Consider the following 21,328-nt stretch of genomic DNA (forward strand, 5'->3'; position numbering starts at 1 on the left):
GGAAAGTCTAACAAAATGGTCAATGACCTTGAGAGGCCATACGGGCAGGCAAACTAGCTTAAGAAGCCAGACAGACAGACAGGTCAATGACCTTAAGATGTCAAGCGACAGTCGAACGACTTTGGGAAGCCAGAGCCAGACAAACGGGTCTATGACCTTGAAAGGACAGACAGACAGACAGACAGATCAATGACCTCTTAAGAGACCGGATAACTTTGGAAAGCCAGACAGATGGATTAATGACCTCAAGAGACTAGAAAAGCAGACAGACGGCCTTGAGAAGCCAAACAGATGGGTCAATGACCTCGAGAAGCCAGAGAGGCAAACAGACAGCCTTGAGAAGCCAGACATACAGGTCATTGACTTTAAGAGGCTAGACAGACAAAGAGAATGACCCAAAAGTGAATTATTAAAATTTTCAAAAATTCTGAAATTCGCTCTTTTGGTCCAGTTTAATTTTTCTTCAAATCAAAGACACCCAGTTCAAAAAAATTCCCTCGCAAGCTTCATTCCACCACCATTCATAATTATTTATGAATTATAATAATTTTTCCAAACTTAAAAAATCCAAAAATTTGCTGGAGATTCCAGGAAGGGTTGAAAACCACCAATTATCGATTCTAGTGATCTAAAATAGGTCATAAATCATATGTATTTTTAGAAGTACGCCATCCTGGTATGTTACCTAACAATACAACTGTCTCATCATTCCAGCAGTAACTTGAGTAGGTACTGGGTTACCAAAAACAAACAAAAACGTAGGTTTATTTTATTCACTAAAAATACAAGATGTTCTTAAAATATGTGCAAACATTATTTTACGATATTGAATTAAAAATCGCAGATAAATCGATTTTTGGGGTTCGATAGGTCGATTTTTAATCATGATCAGTTTTTAGCCAAAAAGTCCATTTTATTTTTTGAGGCCAAAAAGTTCATGACATTTCACTTCAAACATAACCAATAAAAATATTAAATCGAAAATCGCAAATAAATCGATTTTTGGGGATCGATTATCGATTTTTGATGTGGAAGTCTTATTTTTAAAGGCCAAAATCTATTTTTCTTTTTCGAACATGGTCAATCATTATATGGAATCGAAAATCTGACAATCACAAATGAATCGATTTTTGGGGTTCGATTGATCGATTTTCAATCATGCGCGATTTTTGGCCAGAAATCCACTTTGGAGGCCAAAAAGTTCATGAAATTTATATTTCAGTTCAAACATAACCAATCAAAGTATTAAATCGAAAATCGCAATAAGTCGATTTTTGGGGATCGATTATCGTTTTTTAAATATGATCGATTTTTGACCTGGAAGTCTATTTCAAAAGCCAAAAATCAATTTTTCATTTCGAACATGATCGATCATATGGAATCGAAAATCAAAAATGAATCGATTTTTGGACTTTGATTAATCGATTTTCAATAATTTATGTAGGCATTTAAAAATAATTCAACTACAGATCATCACTCAACCTCATCCAAAACTGCAACTATCAAATTGATATAATAAGATATATCGGTAAATAGAGCCACACCAAGTTGAGCAGGTGCCCTAATGCTCATAATGCCTCGAATATAATAACGAGCACCGTTCTGAAAAACGAATCCACTTCCTCTGCTCGATGCATAATAAGACATTGCTTTTGAATCGGCGCAAAATTTATCAAATTGCACAAATGACTTGAAATGACTGGAGGATAGTTTGCTCACGCAGAGATCATGACTTATAAAGGGTAGTGATTGAGTAAGCAAAGTAGTTGTTCCATTTCTGTTCCAGTCCCATCCTATGAACTGAGATAACAAAAAATGAAAACAAAAATTATCAAAAATGTTTCATCTTGGTGCATATGTACTTTAGCTTCCATTAGTCATTGTAAATTAGATACTTACTTTTCCAAGTGTTCCTTCAGGAGCAGTAAATTCGCTGTTTCTGGTCCATTCTATACATACTGGCGAAACTTCTGAATTGAAACTGAGCTTCTCTGTCAAAATTACTATCGCAATATCATATTCTGCAGCAGTTTGTCCCGGAATGAAAAAACGTACTTCTTTAATCTACAAATTGTGTTTTAAAATCAAATTTTTTGAATGAAAACAAAATTTCAAATTTAGGGACCAAAAAAACAATCACCTTGTATGTTTTCTGGGTTTTTGGAATTTTATTGACAGCTATTTCATACTGACTGAGATTCAGAGGCATATTGAAACAATGTGCAGCTGAAAAAAATCATCGTCGAGTCTTATTGGATGCCAGTTTATAATGCATTAAATAAATTAGGAAGGTACTTTATTTTGATGCACATAATTATTGGACACCTGTAACTAAACTAACCTGATAGCATCAATCGAGAGCTTATGATTGTACCTCCACATGTCACTCTATTTTCAGTTACATTGTAAACGGATACGTGCCAAGGGGCTGAATCATCAATATACGTTGATGAAAGTCCACAATCTACGATGAAATTAATATAAATGTAATTAGATAGGTAGGTGTTGTACCTCTTTTTATTTTCACAATGCAATCTTGAATTTATACATAAATCATAAAATTATGTCTTAATTTTGGACCTACCTACCTAAAGAAATTTTTGTCGATGGGAGTATTACATCGTCTTTGATGTCTTTTTCTCCTTGTTCTATTGCATTTCGTACTGCAAGAATCCAGTCAACATAATCAGCTAGGTCTGTGAAGGCTGCAATTGCAGTAGCAGTGGGTTGTTTTAAGCTAACGATGCCTCGAATATAATAAAAATTGCCTTCTCGAAACAATAAACCGCCACCGCTATCCCCTTGAAGAACGGATGAACCTTGAGGGAAAATAAAAACACGTCGTACATATTATAAGTAGGTAATTGAAAGTTGAAGAATGAAGATACGTAAGATTGGATTTGATGTAGGTAGTAGGTACCTGTTTGAGATCCAGCACAAAATTTATCAAGTGTTACGAATGGTTTAAAATCACTTGGCACAGTATTCAAACATTGCCCTCGACTAATAAAGGGTAAATTTGTTGTAAGTAAACGTTCGCTCAGTTTTCCATATTCATTGGCTCCCCAACCCGAAACCTATACAGATAGGTAATCAAAATTAAATAAATATTAAGAAAATGATAGGTCTCAATTTAAATCGATATAAGTAAGCTCTCAATAAGTTATTACTTTGCCAAGTGTGCCTTCCGGAGGTTTCTGTACAGGTATCCATTCAACACAGGCAGGCAACACTGTCGGCGATAGGGTGATTTTTTCTTGTAAAATTAAAATTACAATGTCAGCTGCGTAATAATTGTCCAAAGCCACGAATCCTTTGTCAGAGTAACGTATTTCATTGATCTGGAAACTTCTCATAATTAATTTATTTTGTATTTTAAAAATTGCATTTGAAAAATTTGCTGAAAGGAGTTGATAGGTATTAGGTACCTATTTTGTGATACACTCTGACTCACCTTGAACACTTTTTGGTATTTGTTATCAATTTGAGAATAATTTCTGCTAACTTTACTAACGACAACTTCATAATTAACGGCGTCCTGTTTCTTATTATTCACTCGATCATAAAAGCAATGCGCAGCTGTAATAAAAAAATTGTTAAATTATCCCTCTACAACGTCAATTGACCAAAAAGTTATCTGGGTCGAGAGGGCATGAGACCTTCCGATCATTAATCGACCGATCGATTTATTTTTCGATCGAAATGAAAAATGAATTTTAACCAAAAATATTTGTATGAACTGCCAGGTCAAAAATCGACCAATTGAACTCTAAAAATAGGAATATTTGTGATTTTCCATTCCATTGTCGATCGTCTTTGAAATGAAAAATAAAATCAATTTTTAGCCTCAAAAAAGTCAAAAATGGACTTTAGAAATTGCAAATCGATCAATCTAATCCTAAAAATCGATTTGTTTGCGATTTTCGATATAGATTTTGGCTTTAAAAATAGACTTCTAGGTCGAAAATCGATAATCGATCCACAAAAATCGATTTATTCGCGATTTTCGATTCAATAATTTGGTTGGTCATGTTTGAACTGAAATATAAATTTCATGAACTTTTTGGCTTCAAAAATGGATTTCTTGCCAAAAATTGATCATGATTGAAAATCGATCAATCGAATCCCAAAAATCGATTTATTTGTGATTTTCGATTCCATATGATCGATCATGTTCGAAATGAAAAATAGATTTTGGCTTTTAAAATAGACTTCCAGATCAAAAATCGATCATGATCAAAAATCGATAATCAATCCCCAAAAATCGATTTATTTGTGATTTTCGATTTAATATTTTGGTTGGTTATGTTTGAACTGGAATATAAATTTCATGAACTTTTTGGCCTTAAAAATAGACTTTCTGGCTAAAAACTGATCATGATTGAAAATCGACCAATCGAACTCCAAAAATCGATTTATCTGCGATTTTTAATTTAATATCGTGATTGGTTATGTTTTATGTTCGATCAATTCCGGATTCGAAAAAATATATTTCTCGGTCAAAAATTGACCATGATCGAAAATTGATTCATTTTCGATTTTCGATCTCCTTTGATCAACATGATTTGATATTTTTTATTTGTTTTGTTTAAAAATTTGAAAAATTAAAAAAAAATTTTGTAACCTACGGTTTTTTCAAGTTTTTCCAAACCTAGATTTTTTTTCAAACAATAATTTATCATGTTTTTTCAAGAGTTGCATTTTTGCCCCATCCAAACTATGTAATTAAAAATTTCCTAAGAAAATTGTAAACTTACTTTAGACTTCAGAATACCTTAAAAATGATAGTTGTTTTTGATTAGGAGGAGGGGAGAGGGGTTGAAGTGAATTAATCACTTACATAGGCACATTTTCCTTAAAATGAATATAGGTTAAAAAATCAGCATTAAAAACAGTTTTTTTTTTTTTAAATTTTAAATTTTCAAAAATCCGCAAAAAAATCAAAAATGATTATTAGTTTTAAAATTTTGCTTACACGGGGATTTTAGGACATTTCATTTCAATCTAGCTAAATTTTGTTCAGGTTTCCTGACAAGTATTTTGTAATGAATTATTGAGCATGCTTCCAAAAACTTGCCAGACACGTAGAATGCATTATTATTACTCACCTGATAAAACCAATTCTGGACTGATGATCGTTCCACCACAAATTAATACCTTTTTTTGATTGTAAATAGCTACATGCCAAGGGGAGTCACCGTAACGTTCCTCAACTCCGCCCGAAATTAAGGGCTCCCCGTTCACGTAAGAGCGACCACATTCTACATTAACATGACAATATTGGTATAAAATTGTAATATACCCAGTTACCCACTTACCTTAAAACTAAAACTGATAGATCAAATTAGACATCCAATCAATATTTTAAAAAATTAAAATAAGAAAGCTTATTTGAGAAAAATTCAAATAGTCACCTGGAACACACGAGAATAATATTTTATCCCATTTTCCATCTTCAAGGCACACGATTTCTTGATACGATGGGACAAAATCACCGTATTTGTACAGTTGCTTGCAAGTTGGACGAATTCTGGTGCCAGCCAGCAACAGGTTTTCATCACAAGCAATATTTATTCCTTTGCGGTAACATTGAAGATCAACATTTACAGGGTTGAGTTTTTCACACTTCTCTAGAAAGAAGAAATATATTTAGTTTTATAGCCTACAAGGTGTCCAGAAATTGAATAATCGAAAAGATTATCAAAATTTCATGTACGAACACAACGCCAGATAAACATTTTGCCTAAACTAAGAATTGAAGGAGCGACCCTCATATCTTGAACTGAATTTTAAAATTACCAAAAAGTTTAATAATGAATTTTTGACTGTAATACTAAAAAAATTAAAAGTGTTACTAACTAAAGCATCTGTCAATTGGTGGAACCCAATTTCGTCCATTACAGATGGACTGAAAATTAGTCTCAGGTGCTGAAAAATAATTCGGGGTGCACTGAATCGTCGCGATAGTAAACTGACGAATTAATCCTTTCGTAGAACAAGAATTCGAACCATCGCTGGGACAAGAATATGAGATTATTTTATCTGGAGTAGGTACTGGTTCGATGCAATAGTCGCTGCAAAAGATCAAAAAATTAAAAATCAGAAATACCTACTCGAGTTTTAGATCCTCTTGAAAAAATTGCTACATTTTTTGAAATTAAAAAAAAAGTAAAATTTTCAAATTCAATATTCACTTTGCAGCTCTCTTTCTTCTAATTTTATTAGGTCTATGGGTTGATGTTAATTGGTGGGATATGTTGGAATATGATGGTTCTCCATCGCTACAATGATACTGTCCATTGCACCTTGTTCATACAAAATGAAATTATTGATATTGATATCACATGGATTCAGTGAGCTTCTAAGTAATTTTGCTTACTTTATGAAATCATTCGCATTAATATGCTTTTCGTATTTTTTCAATCTTAACCCATCAGAGAAATCTACTGCTGAAAAAACTGAAAAAATTTCCAATCTGAGGTTAAAATTACACTAAGTCAAGGAACTCGATATCCATTTGAGTAATTTTTTATCCACTCCGAAAATATGAAATTAATTTCTCACTTTTCGCTCATAAAAAAATAAATCGAATGATACGCTTTTGACATTACGAAAATCTAAATATGTACCTATGAAATGCCTATACCTATTTGATAAAAATGTGTTCACTCACCAATACAACCGAATAAGTAAAGTAGATATGCGGTGTTAACGCATTTGATCACATTCAACATTATAATTATACCACCAAAATAACTAAAACTCTTGAAAGTTGCCAAGCACAGTTATGAATAATCAAACAATTTATATGAAAATTATTCAGAATCTTCATAATCACATAATAATGAATATTTTTGTTATTGAATACTACTTGTTTATCAGTTTACTCCTCCTACACATTGAATGCATCCTCTGTAAATTTGACTCTCATCTCTGTACCACTTCTTATCAACTTCAACATTGCCAATGTACCTATACCTAATACCTACTACCTAGACCTACGATACCTACTTGTACCTACTCCAGTGCTTATAATAATGCAGCTGGCTGATAAAAATCGAGAATAACTAGTTTCTATAGCCGAATTCCAACTTTTTGACCATGGTGTACGTCATTATACGAGTATCTATAAAATATCTTATAAATTTATTGAGAAAATTACCCACGCATCGTTTCTGTAAATTTATGCGCAATCGTCATCGTTTTTCCTAGAACCATGCATTAAGCGAATAGAATCTCATCATTGTAAGTAGGTACAGGTATTGGTTTGTTAGTTTGTGTATATTGTGTAGATAGATACTTATTCGAGTCCGAAAATTTTTAATTTTTTTGTTGGTGAAGATGGCAGTAACAGAGCAAAAAAAAGAAATTGAAAAGGACGAAGAATTTGAGTTTATACCATTCAAAGGTCCCAACAAAGGAAATAAAAAAAAACAACTAAATTATTCAAATGGGTATATATAAAAATAATAAACAGTATTCCTTTTGGCTTTTTAAAATTTTTTATTAATTAATTTCATTTAAATTTTCATCTAATTAACATGAGTATGTACAATATGTAGGCATATTTATTGACTAATTGTAAGTTTAACTTTCAAAATAATTTATACCTATTCTTCATTTTTTTCAAAGATTGATTCACTTTTCACCTATTAGATTGATTCTATTTTTAAAATTATTTCTACTTTAATTTTGAAAGACTCAATTTACAAATCTTATTCATGAGCTCGAATTGCCAAGTCCAAATTTAGTCATTTCAATTTCATTTTGAAATTAATCAGAAATTGTTGTTTGAAATTAATTCACTTTTTATTTAAGTATTAGTTTACTTCGATTTTCGAGTCAGTTCATTCTTCATGTTTATGGTATATTTTAAATCAATTTCATTTTTATTTCGTTCAATTTATAGCTAAGTACGAATATTTCATTTTAAAATAATTTGATTTTCGATTTCTAATTGATTCAATTTGTTTTTATCAACCTAACTTGGTTTGTTTTTGTCTTATATTTCAAGTCAGTTTTCCTTTTTAATTACAAATTGTGAATTGAGAATTTTCAAATTAATTTATCAGAGATTTATTTAATTTACATATTATTTTCACTGTGTTTCGTTTTAATTTTTCTTTTACTTATTTTCAAATTTATTCAATGTTTATTTGTTCATTTCATTCGTTTCAATAATTTTTAAATGAATATGACTGAGTGACTGTGAGGCAACAGAAAAAACATAGACAGTAGGTATTTCAACGTGTGTTTTTTTTTTTTTTTACAGAAAAGTAAAACTAGATAATTTGTAATTACTTTTCCGTAGCTTCTTACAAATAATACTACAGGAAAAAAGTGGGAATTTCGCTTTTCTGTAAAAAAAAAAAAACCACTCTGAAATTTGTGTTCGAGACAGACACTGTTTAAAACAAGTGTTTGTGACAGACACCGTTTAAAACCAGTGTTTGTGACAGATACAGTTTAAAACCAGTGTTTGTGACAGACACTGTTTAAAACCAGTGTTTGTGATAGACACTGTTTTAATCAGTGGTAAGTGTTCAATCCCCAAGTACAAACCAGTGGTAGAGACTCAGACCATTTAAATTAGAGGAGTTGTGTTGAAACGCAAGTAAAGAACCAGTGGATGTGACAGACACCATTCAAATCAGTGGGTGAGCTCAAACCCATTAAAAACTAGTGGTGCAGACTCACACAATTTAAATCAGTGGGTGTGTGATCAAACTCAAGTAAAAAACCAGTGTTAGTTCAAACCCAAGTAAAGAACCAGTGGTAGAGACTCACACCATTTAAACCAGTGGGTGTGTTTGAACACCAGTAAAAAAACCAGTGGTAGTGACATGCAGTGTTTAAAACCAGTGTTTATGACAGACACTGTTTGAAACCTGTGTTTGAGACAGACACTGTTTAAAACCAGTGTTTGTGACAGGCACTGTTCAAAACCATTGTTTGTGACAGACACTGTTTAAAAGCAGTGTTTGAAACAAACACTTTTTAAAAAACCAGTGGTAGTGCCCAAAACCAAGTAAAAACCAGTGGTAGTGACAGACACCATTTAAATCAGTGGTAGTGTCCAAAACCAAGTAAAAACTAGTGGTACCTAGTGGTACCTAGTGACAGACACCATTTCAAGCAGAAGAAGTTTTCAAACCCAAGTGAAAAACCAGTGGTATAGTGACAGGCGCTGTTTAAAACCAGTGTTTGTGACAGACACCGTTTAAAAGCAGTGTTTGAAACAAACACTGTTTAAAACCTGTATTTGAAACAGACCCTATTTAAAACCTGTGTTTGAAACAGACACTGTTTAAAAGCAGTGTTTGAAACAGACCCTGTTTAAAACCAGGGTTTGTGACAGACACTGTTTGAAACCTGTGTTTGAGACAGACACTGCCTGTTTAAAACCAGTGGTAGAGAGAGACTCACACCATTTAAACCAGCGATAGTGTTCAAACCCAAGTAAAAAATCAGTGATAGTGACAGACACCATTTCAAGCAGAGGTAGTTTTCAAACCCAAGTGAAAAACCAGTGGTAGTGACAGGCACTGTTTAAAACCAGTGTTTGTGACAGACACCGTTTAACACCAGTGTTTGAAACAGATACTGTTTAAAAGCAGTGTTTGAAACAGACACTGTTTAAAACCTGTGTTTGAAACAGACACTGTTTAAAAGCAGTGTTTGAAACAGACCCTGTTTAAAACCAGGGTTTGTGACAGACACTGTTTGAAACCTGTGTTTGAGACAGACACTGCCTGTTTAAAACCAGTGGTAGAGAGAGACTCACACCATTTAAACCAGCGATAGTGTTCAAACCCAAGTAAAAAATCAGTGATAGTGACAGACACCATTTCAAGCAGAGGTAGTTTTCAAACCCAAGTGAAAAACCAGTGGTAGTGACAGGCACTGTTTAAAACCAGTGTTTGTGACAGACACCGTTTAACACCAGTGTTTGAAACAGATACTGTTTAAAAGCAGTGTTTGAAACAGACACTGTTTAAAAGCAGTGTTTGAAACAGACACTGTTTAAAATCAGTGGTTGAAACAGGCACTCTTTAAAACCTGTGTTTGAAACCAGGCTTGTAGGACCACTCAGGTTTTGTGGTTGCTCCAAAATCAAGGTCCTAGTTTGGAGCTCTCAAACAGTCTGGTCTGGTCATTCGGTTCTGCATTTTTTGTCTTTGTAGGTCGGTCCAGTCTGGTCCTGACCAGAAATTTTCATTGTGGTCATGGGTCAGCCCAGGTCCAAAAAACTGTCTTCATTTTTAAGAAAGAAAAAAGCTTCCTAACACATTAGATGAGTTGAAAAATGGGATTTTTACTTTCAAAACATTGAAACTACGAAAGAAATTGAATCACTATGGAAATTTATTCGAAATAGGCATCTAAAATGGCATTATAAATTTGAAAAATTGGACATCACTGAGGTCCAAACCACAGTCATTGGTCCGATTTCTTAGAAAGGTCTTTGGTCTCAGTCGGTCCCTGTTATTTTTTCTGAAAAAGGTCATCTGTTCAGTTAATATTTAGGTACATAAATAAATTTGTTTTAGAGGTATAAGGTTCGGTCTGGCCACTTAGTCTTGTGTGCATTTTTGGGTTGGGTTGTGGTCATTGGTCCAGTTTTTTGGTCGGGTCTGACAAGCCTGTTTGAAACAGACCCTGTTTAAAACCAGTGTTTGTGACAGACACCGTTTAAAAGCAGTATTTGAAACAGATACTGTTTAAAAGCAGTGTTTGAAACAGATACTGTTCACAAGCAGTGCTTGAAACAGACACTGTTCAAAACCAGTGTCTGTGACAGACACTTTTTGAAACCTGTAATTGTGACAGACACTGTTTAAAACCGGTGTTTGTGACAGACACGGTTTAAAACCAGTGTCTGTGACAGACACTTTTTGAAACCTGTGTTTGAGATAGACGCTGTTTAAAACAAGTGTTTGTGACAGCCACTGGTTTAAAACAGTGTTAGAGACAGACACTGTTTGAAACCAATGTTTGTGAAGTGTTTGTGACAGACACTGTTCAAAACCAGTGTTTGAAACAGACACTGTTCAAAACCAGTGTTTGAAACAGACACTGTTTAAAACAAGTGTTTGTGACAGACACTGTTTAAAACCAGTATCTGTCACAGACACTGTTTGAAACCTGTGTTAGAGACAGACACTGTTTGAAACTAGTGTTTGTGAAGTGTTTGTGACAGACACTTTTTAAAATCAGTGTTTGTGGCAGACACAGTTTGAAACCAGTGTTTGTGACAGACACTGGTTTAAACCAGTGTTAGAGACAGACACTGTTTGAAACCAATGTTTGTGAAGTGTTTGTGACAGATACTGTTCAAAACCAGTGTTTTAAACAGACACTTTTTAAAATTAGTGTCTGTGACAGACACTGTTTAAAACCAGTGTCTGTGACAGACACTGTTTGAAACCTGTATTAGAGACAGACACTGTTTGAAACCAGTGTTTGTGAAGTGTTTGTGACAGACACTTTTTAAAATCAGTGTTTGTGGCAGACACAGTTTGAAACCAGTGTTTGTGACAGACACCGGTTTAAACCAGTGTTAGAGACAGACACTGTTCGAAACCCGTGTTTGTGAAGTGTTTGTGACAGACACTGTTTATTTTCTTTTTACCTAGTAATTTTTAATTTTTTTTGTGATTTTTAAAATAAATTGGTGCCTAGTGATTTAGAGTAGGTATTTAATTTTTTTAAATTCAGATTAGAACTTTTTTGTGGTGATTTCAAATTCACTTTTTGGTGTTGAGTTCTAATGAATTTTTTAATGATTATTTCAAATTAATTTTTTTATAGTGAGTAGGTACTTTACTTTTCAATAAATTTTTTAAAAATTATTTTTAGAATAAATTTTTGCCGGGTGATTTGAAATATTTTTTTTTAAAACTCAGCTTATAAATTTTTTATTGAGTGATGAATGACAAATGAATTTTTTCATGATGATCTCCAGTGAATTTTTTGTGATGATTAAAAAAAAATCATTTATTGATGATTTAGTAAGTGTAGGTAACAAAACAAGCTACGCAGCAGCTGTCTATGTATTTTTTTTTTTTTTTTTAACAGTTTTTCAAGTTCTTTTTCTTGCAGCAGCATAAGACATGTTTTATTGCGAGAAACATTTTCAAATATGCCTCCACTGCTGTTTTTTACTGAAATTCTGAGAAAGTAATCGCTCGGTATTCTCAAGCAGAATGATATTTACATAATTAAAACATTAATTTTCTTTATTTTCAGGAAGTACAAAATTATTCGGTAAAAAAACACACAGGTAAAAAATTTGAAAATAAGACAGATAGATAGGTAGGATAAGTACACAGGTACCTAATTAATTGTTCTATGATCACTTTAAAATATAAATAATAAATATTTGACTATTAGGTAAAATGGCATAAATTACATCAACGACTTCAACCCCTGATGGAAATAGTATCCAGATTCGATCGTTCAATTTCATTTTTGACTGATAAAATCCAATCAACGTGCATTCCTACATCGGTAAAAGCTGCCAACGCTGTTTGCGATGGCTGCTTCAAGCTAACAATGCCTCTAATATAGAAAAAGCTTCCTTCACGAAACAGTAATCCACCTCCACTGTCACCCTGGAGTACTCCCGAACCTAGAACAGGTGCATTATTGATTATTTGGGCCTTTTTTCCTTTATTTAATAGGAATAGGTATATTTTGATGTTGCCTACCCTGTTCAGATCCAGCACAGAATTTATCATATGTTATGAATGCTTGGAAGTCACGTGGCACTGACTTGATGCATTTTTCACGACTGATGTATGGTAAATGTGCACCGAATAAACTCTCGTTGTATTTCCCATATTCGTTCATACCCCAACCAGAAACCTGAGGAAGAAAATTAGAAGGGTATTAAATCTTGGACTGCATTTTGACCTACTACCTAATTTTAGTCTCTTTATTTGATTGATTGAATAATAACTTCAAACCAATCAATCACTACCTACTTATAATTATTTCAAGTATCATTGAAGTCAATTTATTGAGAATTTGAGAGTACTTATTGAGCGTTAAACGATCTGAGAATAAAAATATTATATCAACTGAATTAGATAGGTACCTTTCCTGGTGTGCCTTCTGGAATATGGATTTGAAACTCGGGTACTTTGCTATTATGTATCCAATCCATGCAAGCCGGTAAGACAGTCGACGTTATACTAATTCTGTCTTTTAAAATGATTATTGCGATATCATTAGCGAAAAAATCTATGTTACCATTGTAGCCTCCCGGAGCAAAACGTATTTCTATAATCTGTAATTGTGATTAACAAACAGATGAACTCCTACGTATTAAGGAAAACAAATAGGTAAATATTGTACCTCATAAATCACACAATACGTACTTTATGCATTCTCTGAGATTCATTATCCCTTACTGAATAATTTCTTGTAACTTTACTCACGGCAATTTCGTAATCAGAAGCGCTCAATTTTATATTGTTGACTCGATCGTGGAAACAATGCGCAGCTGGAATTAAGATGAGTTAATTAAGGATCAATTCAATTTTCTCATATGTTTGAAAGTGAAAAATTTTTGTTGCGTTTAAAAGTGTAGCTCTTAGATACGTGGAAAATTCTACATTGTTACCAACCTGATAGGATTAAATAAGGGCTTATGATGGTACCGCCACAAATCAAAGTTTTGTTTTTATTGTACACAGCCACGTGCCAGGGCGAATCGCCGTAGCTTTCTTTGGTTCCATGTGTGATTAGGGTTATCGCATTGGTGTATGAACGTCCGCATTCTATTTGAAAAATAAATATTGAGATCATGAAATTCTATTCAGCTTTTGAAATGATTCAAATGAGTATAGCTTAGATAATAAAATGAGGGGGAGGGGATCGAAATACCTGGCACGCATGAGAACAGAAGATTATCCCATCTTCCATCATCTTGGCAGACCATTTCCGCATAAGGAGGGACGAAGTCTTTATAAACGTGCAAATTTTTGCACCTCGGTCGTATTTTGGTTCCAGCGATTAATGAATCTTCACAATCTAAATTTGAACCTTCGCGATAGCACGTTAAGTCAACGTTCACTGGGTTCAGTTTATCACAGATTTCTGAAAATGACCATGATTTTAAATTATTTCTTCGAATTTTTGTGATAGATATTATCACAAACAGATAGGGTGAAAATTCGAGGGAAAAGCAAATTTTCAACCTAACTAGGGAAATATGTAATTTAGAAGGAGCAGGTACTTCACTTACTTCGACATTTAGGTATTGTAGTCCAATTTCCATCCGCACATACAGATTTCATTTCTCCCTCTTTCTCAGGCAAATACTGAGAAGTACATGAAATTTTAGCTTTTGTTATTTCTTCAACGTGACTGTCACCATCGTAGCAAGCTTTTCCAGTTTTCTTTCTACATTGGTACGTAATGATTTTATCTGGAGATGGTGGAATTTCAGGGCAAGAGCCTCTGTGACAAATGAAAAACATACATTAATATACGAAAACATTGGAGATTGACTTACCCAAAGGTAGATCAAAATTTGATTAAAATTTCAAGGGTTCCAAATTTCACGTAGATATTTATTGAGTAAGGTTAGTGACATCTCGAGTAGGTCAAAATGCAAATTATGCAGTTATTATTTGAGTGCCTGAAATTAAATAATGATTTTAAAATTATTGAAGTAATACGTACTCTTTTAGACCAGATTGAACGGGTGGTGGTGGTGGTGGTGGTTGTGTTGGTGGTGATGAGGATGGTGTTGGTGTAGGTCGTGTTACAGGCGTTGGGGGTGTTCTTTTAGGTGTTATTACTGATACTGAAGGAGGAGGGGTTGCGATGGTCGTGTTACATAATCGAGGAGATTCATCGGATCCATCCACGCAGTGTTTTCTTCCATCGCAACGGTATCGTTTGTCAATGCAAGCTCCGTAATCACATTGGAAAAATCGTCTGCTATCGCATCTGTATATTGGCAACATGGTGAGATACAAATTTAATATCATATAGAATAAAATTGCCCTATTTTTTATGATGATTCATTCAAAAATCTCCAGCACTACAACCAAATTTTGAAAATTTATATTTTCAAGATTGCATAAACTTGTAGCGAATCGAATTTTCTCGTTAAAGTTTTAAAGAGAATAAAAGCTGAGTTCAAAATGAATAATTAAAATTGGAAGGGTTCAAAATTATACCTACATAGAGTGTTATTCTTTCGTTCTGGTCCCTCCAAACTTCTCACCAGTGATTTTACAAAAATCTTAACGTCGGATTTGGGATCAGTGCCCTCGAATTATTCGGAAAACACCTTTACCTCGATTTTTTTGGAAAAATAGGTAACAAAAAAATTAAGTATCCTTCGCATTAGGAAAAAAATTGGTCACTAATTGATTCAAGACCTCTGCAAGGGGCTGCATTAGTTCGAATATCTAGTCATTGTTTGGGTCAGACCTCTCAGCGTTTTCTCACTTCACTCTTCGCCCTGCCCTATTCCGAATAATGTGATAAAAAATAAAATATCCAATGTATATTTGAACTCAAATTCCTCGAATTTTGTAAAAACTGACTTGTGAGATAACATTTTTATTTTCATTTTTCAATAAATTGAACTAAACACAATAAATCCAAAACAGCATCCAAACATATGTTTATCACCAGATCCAATTCCAAGAGCTGATGAGCTGAATTAAATTTTTCAGGTCTAACCAGAAAAGCATTCCAACGGGCGCAAAAATTTCAAAATCACCACTCCCTCTCCCCCCCCTCAATTTTAGAGACAGAAACTCATTTTTTGATTTTTGGCGATTTTTGAAAATTCAAATTTGGGCCAAAAATAGGAAAACAATCAAAATTTTACCAACTTTAAATTGATCTAGAAAGTTTAAATTTAGTGTTTGTACCCTAATTTCAATTTTCAAACTCGATTTGTGATGGTTTCAAACTGTTTTGGAGCCTCCAGCGAATTTTCGGATACGCTGAGTAGCTTGAAAATGAAACTCAGCATTTATAAAAAAAACTGTGAAATTATCATCTTTCTGACTCATTCGATTGATTTAGGCATACATATACCTACCTGTTTCAAAATATTTTGTATATCGGTTCAGATTAAAAATTTTCTCCAGTAAAAAATGAGAAAACTCCGCCAGAGACTCCAGAACGGGTCGAAACCATCACCAATCGACTGGGAAAGTTGGCGATTGGGTGCAAACCGAATTTAAACTTTTTTCCTTTAAGCGTAGGTACTTAAACGATGAATTTTTCATTTTTATTTTTATTTTTTTTCAAAAATAATCACTGATGAAAATTTTGGATTTGAACTGACCACACAAAAAAGTTCTAAAATATTTGCCTAATTTCCATCAATTGGATCACAAAGATGGTAAATCCGAATTCAAAGGGTCTGAATTTCAATTTCACTCTACTTGCTTATTTTTTTTTTTTATTAAAAACTGGAGAATACGAAAAGCTGTGGGAAGTTCCACGAATGGTTTGAGGACAATTCAGTGAGATTTTGATTTTTTTTCATTTTTGACCCAAAGTATTTCTAAAAATTCACCAAAAATCGAAAGGTGAGTTTCAGTTCCTGAAATTTTGGGTGGTGGTGTATTTTAGAGCAATCTATCGATTTCCTTTTGGCTAGCTTAGTAATTTGTGTACCAGTTAGGATACTTGCCTTGTGAGGGGTGATTTTGGAGATCGAGTAACATGGCGAATTTTTGAATTTTCCAATTTCGGAAAAATTGTCATGAAAAAGGCCAAAATAAAATTTTGAATTTATAAATTTGGATCTATCTCGATCGATTTATTGTCAGACATAAGTTTTCAATAACCCTTTCTTTTTGTTCAAATCTATATTTCAATCGTTTTGATTTTTTTTCCTGTTGAAAATTCATAAATTATTCAAAATTCACATGTGGGCTCTAGTCCAGAACAGTATAAAGCTAACATCAATTGATTCGGAAGCTCGAAAATAGGATCCAAAATCGATTTCTGCTTTATGAGATATTTTTCAGAAATAATTGGTGTGGAAAATAGATAAGTAGGTAACTATTGGATTTGAACTGGCAGATTTCAGTCTTAAAAATTTATACTTACCTAAATTAATTGGTAAGATAACAAAGACTAAACCAACGTTTTTTAGACACTGAATTTCATTTTGTATCTTTTCGTTGTAATTTTTCCAAAACTATAAAATTAAAAAGAAAATGCTGGAGGCTCCAGAACTATTACATAGAAGCCATCACTCATTGATTCGTGAGATGAAAAATACCGTAATTATATACCCAAAATAAACTTCACCTTTCCCCCTCTATTTGATTAAATTTTGATTTTCGCACAGAAAATGGACCAAGTCTTAATTTTTTTTATCGTTTCTATAATCTATAAATTTTTATAAATTCGCCTCAAAATTAAATTTTTGATTTGTGTGGACTTCAAAATTGATATTAGCGAGGGAAACGATCAAAAAGAACTTAGCTCAGATCATAACAAATTTTGAAGAAATCCTAACCCCTTCTTCAGTTTTTAATAAGTAAATTGATCCACTTGAATGACATGGTTTTTGATTTTTTTTTTCCATAAAAAATAAAAAATAGTTAACTTTTTCCATCCCTGAAGTTCCTTGCGCTACTTTCAATAAAAACACAATGTGATAATTTTACACTCATGTCTATGGGGGTCTGGGTTCACTTATGCAAAGTACGATTTGACATTTCTAATTTAAAACATGCTTGAAAAAAAAGATCATACTAACGGTGTATTTTGACATCTGAGGTACGTTTCATCTGAACCATCATTGCAGTCTCTGTTTCCATCGCAAAGTAAACCGCTATCAATACACTGACTAGAAAAGCACTGAAATTCGGATCTCCTGTGGAATATCAAAAAGAATGAATTCAATTAAGTAAGGTAATTATGCAAATATTTTTGCAAAATAGATTCTAGTATTCCCATACTTGCAAACTTCTTGCGAGCTGAAATAAGGACAAATGATCGTCGACTCGTCTGATTTATCAGCACAGTCCAATCTGCCATCACATTTCGCCGCACCATCTACACAAGCTCCATAACCGCATCTAAAGCTGTACCTCGGACAACTACACGTACAATCAAAGCGACAATTTATGTAAATAGTTGCGTAGGTATATGAATAGAATTTCTAAACGGGTATTTGGCATTAAAAAATTTCAAATTTATAAATACATATGTAGGTTATTTGACAAGAATATATTAAACACGTACTCTAAATCGTGACAAACACTCTGTGTTTCGTCTGAGGTATCTGCACAATCGACTACTCCATCGCAAACGAGTGATTTATCGATACATTGGCCATTATTGCATCGAAATTCTTGGCTAGAAAATGAAAAAAATATCACATTGATCAGTTGTTTGAGAGTACCTATTGAGGAAATCCAATCTGTAGTTTCTCGGTGGAAACAAAGCAACTACAATAAGTAGGTATTGAAAGGGAATATACTTAAGTTAAACACACATTGAATTGAATACTCATACATACTCTGGATTGCAGTTGGGACTCTGTCTTCTGTATCTTCCTGACTGGAAAGCGTTTGAAAAATCTGTAAGTAGATAGGTAATGAAGAAATATTTAGGATTAGGTGCTTTGAAGTTCAGCAATTGTTGAGCAAATAGCTGTTGTTATTAGAGATGGACATTTTTTTTTGAAATACCTCTAAAAAATACTGTTGAACCCAGTTCCATAAATTTTCTAGGTCGTTTTTTTTTTTTGGTATTTTACCCAAGTAGGGGCTACAATCAAATTTTATATATTTTTATTCAATTTTTTTTTAATTCTTAATTATGTAAATATAAGTACATATTTTATTCCGAGTAAGCAATCAAAAATTAATTAAATGTATTATGAATTCAATTTCTCATTTTTGAATGCATAAAAGCAAAAAAAAATTGATCTCAAAAAATCACTCTCGATACCATCATCAGAAGCTTTAAAACATTTAAAAAAATAATCAAATAAGAAAAAAAAACTCACCGATAAACAAACTAAGATTAAATAAAAATAAATAAATACACGTGTAATGAACACAACATTCACTAAAACTCATCATTTTCGCCATGAATCGTTTCGTTTAAATTACCGACACATTGTTTTAAAAATAACTAATGATTTTAAGGCTGCCCCCAAGCCTTTCACATTGAAAATGAGTACTGAAAAAGAAAACAAAATTGGAAACTGAGTAAACCACTTCCTCATTAACATGGAATGGTCTTACTTATCATTTATCAATACAATATGCAAAACGAATACCCGATATTGTTGCTGGCATGACTGCGATAACTTGTTTTTCAACTTTTTGACCATCTACGTCTGTAATTATATCGCCGAGGTTAATAATAATGAGATTAGTTTTTATCAGAACGAGCAAGATGGGTAATCCCGGAATACGCGATTTGCTCGCGCCAGACTTGAGACCACGACGTCATATTTTTTACACAATTTTTTTCCCCTGAGAAAGCAAAAATACTGTAATTTTGTATATGTACCTTCATTCCCTTCAGTATGGATTCAACTTGAGACATGGCGTCATATTTAAAGAGGAATTATTTTATTTTTTTAAAAATTGTTTTCGTTGCAATTTTCGTCGTGTTTTTTACACAATTTTTTTGCTGCTAAAGCGAAAATATTGTTATTTTGTAGGTGCCTTCATTCCCTTCGGTGGTTTCAACCTGAGACAAAGCGTCATATTTAAATGAATTATTTTATTTTTTTAAAAATTGTTTTCGTTGTAAGGCGTGATAATTAAATGAATTATTTCATTTTTTTAAAAATTGTTTTCGTTGCAATTGTCAATCAATGTGTGTTCTGAAAAGATTAAAAAATAAGATATTTTTTGCTTTAAAAAAAAAACAATTCGTAAAAATGATAAAATTAGGTACTTAGTCTTGAAAATAATATCCAATCTTTCAAAACAAATGTAATCATTTCCAACCATTTTGAGCCTCCAGCGCAATTTTCGATTTCTCTAGGAGGAGCAGAAATTGATTTGAGCAGCTAAAAATCAAGCTGTCGTATTCTTGACCTGTTTTATGATTTTATTCATTTTTGGAGTTGATTTCATCCAGATGAACGCCTCGAATGTGTGAGTGTTTTTGATTATAAAACTTCTGATTAGGTACCTACCTATTTATACTTTTCACTCAGCAAATCAGGTCAAAAAGACTCATCGAAGGTGTTCACCTGGAAATCTGCTAAGACGTGAATAAACTCGTTAAATATGTCGAAAATGAACCCCATATCGTTTTTCAGCCATCTAATTTAATTTCCACACGTTCTGGAGAAATTTAAAAATTCGAGAAAAATTTAAAATTGCACTGACAGCTCTAAATAGCTTCGAAACGTTAATTTTTAGACAAGATGCAACTTTTTGTAAAAAAATTCGAAATTCTTCAACAAACAGAAATTTTTGGATTTTTTTCATCATAAAAATGCTGGTGAAACCACTCACTTGAGGTGTCTGCCTGAAAACTGGCTGAAATGTTGATAAACACGTTAAATACAGTATGACACAAAAGTAGTGCTCGGTGGCTTTTATTTCCAAGTGGAAAGAGCTAACGAGATTAATGAAGCGGCGTTGAGTAGGGAAAAATTAAGGCTTTCAGAAGCGACCTTGAAAATTTCTGGCCCATGCACAGGGTGTCCACAAAATGAAAAACCGGTTTGGTCAAAAAAATTCAAACTGGTTTTTATTGGCGCAGTGTATTCTACACACTAAGGCGACAAAAACGTGATATGATTTAAACCGGTTCATTAATTTGCAACCAGTTGACAAAAAATGCCCAAAAATTGTAGATAGAGAAAAATGCTTGAAACAAAAAGTTGTGGAGCATGAGAAATTACCCAATTCTGTCTGATCACATTTTGAAACCGGTTCGTATTAGGTTCGCATTTAGCAGGCAGTTTCTGACAATCACCTAGAAATTGGAGATAGAGAAAAACGCTTGGAACAAAAGTTGTAGTGCGTGAAAAATTGAACCATTTTCGCTGGTCAGATTTTGAAACCGGTTCCTTGATTTGCAACCGGTTATCAAAAAATACCCAAAAATTGTAGATAGAGAAAAAAGCTTGAAACAAAAAGTTGTGGAGCATGAGAAATTACCCAATTCTGTCTGATCACATTTTGAAACCGGTTCATATTAGGTTCGCATTTAGCAGGCAGTTTCTGACAATCACCTAGAAATTGGAGATAGAGAAAAACGCTTGAAACAAAAGTTGTAGAGCGTGAAAAATTGAACCATTTTCGCTGGTCATATTTTGAAACCGGTTCATCAATTTGCAACCGGTTATCAAAAA

At 33.2% G+C, this 21,328-nt stretch overlaps 2 protein-coding genes across 2 annotated transcripts; both read right to left on the reverse strand.

The window, feature by feature from the left end:
• Positions 1-755: 755 nt before the first annotated feature.
• On the reverse strand, positions 756-6,962 carry LOC135838740 (modular serine protease-like). The gene is made up of 14 exons (XM_065354492.1): positions 6,674-6,962; positions 6,380-6,458; positions 6,195-6,305; positions 5,860-6,074; positions 5,415-5,630; positions 5,109-5,261; positions 3,455-3,579; positions 3,171-3,341; positions 2,921-3,077; positions 2,589-2,819; positions 2,342-2,464; positions 2,141-2,226; positions 1,900-2,064; positions 756-1,800 (listed from the first exon to the last, which is right to left on the reverse strand). The coding sequence occupies exons 1-14, from the start codon at positions 6,732-6,734 to the stop codon at positions 1,474-1,476; spliced, it is 2,220 nt and encodes a 739-aa protein (XP_065210564.1). The 5' UTR covers positions 6,735-6,962; the 3' UTR covers positions 756-1,473.
• Positions 6,963-12,221: 5,259 nt separating this feature from the next.
• LOC135838741 (modular serine protease-like) lies at positions 12,222-19,351 on the reverse strand. The gene is made up of 14 exons (XM_065354493.1): positions 19,286-19,351; positions 19,010-19,185; positions 18,518-18,578; positions 18,241-18,354; positions 17,955-18,095; positions 17,753-17,869; positions 14,692-14,961; positions 14,252-14,466; positions 13,891-14,103; positions 13,632-13,784; positions 13,383-13,507; positions 13,100-13,291; positions 12,711-12,867; positions 12,222-12,631 (listed from the first exon to the last, which is right to left on the reverse strand). Exons 2-14 carry the CDS (start codon positions 19,092-19,094, stop codon positions 12,423-12,425), a joined length of 2,052 nt encoding a protein of 683 aa, XP_065210565.1. The 5' UTR covers positions 19,095-19,185; positions 19,286-19,351; the 3' UTR covers positions 12,222-12,422.
• Positions 19,352-21,328: the final 1,977 nt, after the last annotated feature.

The sequence above is a fragment of the Planococcus citri genome, chromosome 3 (assembly GCF_950023065.1).
Source record: "Planococcus citri chromosome 3, ihPlaCitr1.1, whole genome shotgun sequence".
Lineage (NCBI taxonomy): Eukaryota > Metazoa > Arthropoda > Insecta > Hemiptera > Pseudococcidae > Planococcus > Planococcus citri.

Excerpts from the sequence above, each read along its gene's own strand:
- LOC135838740 (XM_065354492.1), bottom strand. The coding sequence starts at position 6,734 with ATGTTGAATGTGATCAAATGCGTTAACACCGCATATCTACTTTACTTA. Across the intron at positions 3,580-5,108 it reads TCCAGAATTGGTTTTATCAG|CTGCGCATTGCTTTTATGAT; the intron begins GTGAGTAATAAT and ends TTTTTATTACAG. Across the intron at positions 2,227-2,341 it reads CTCTCGATTGATGCTATCAG|CTGCACATTGTTTCAATATG; the intron begins GTTAGTTTAGTT and ends GATTTTTTTCAG.
- LOC135838741 (XM_065354493.1), bottom strand. The coding sequence starts at position 19,094 with ATGGCGAAAATGATGAGTTTTAGTGAATGTTGTGTTCATTACACGTGT. Across the intron at positions 14,962-17,752 it reads CTCAGATGTCAAAATACACC|ATGCGATAGCAGACGATTTT; the intron begins GTTAGTATGATC and ends GCCAATATACAG. Across the intron at positions 13,292-13,382 it reads AATCTCAGAGAATGCATAAA|ATTATAGAAATACGTTTTGC; the intron begins GTACGTATTGTG and ends TCACAATTACAG.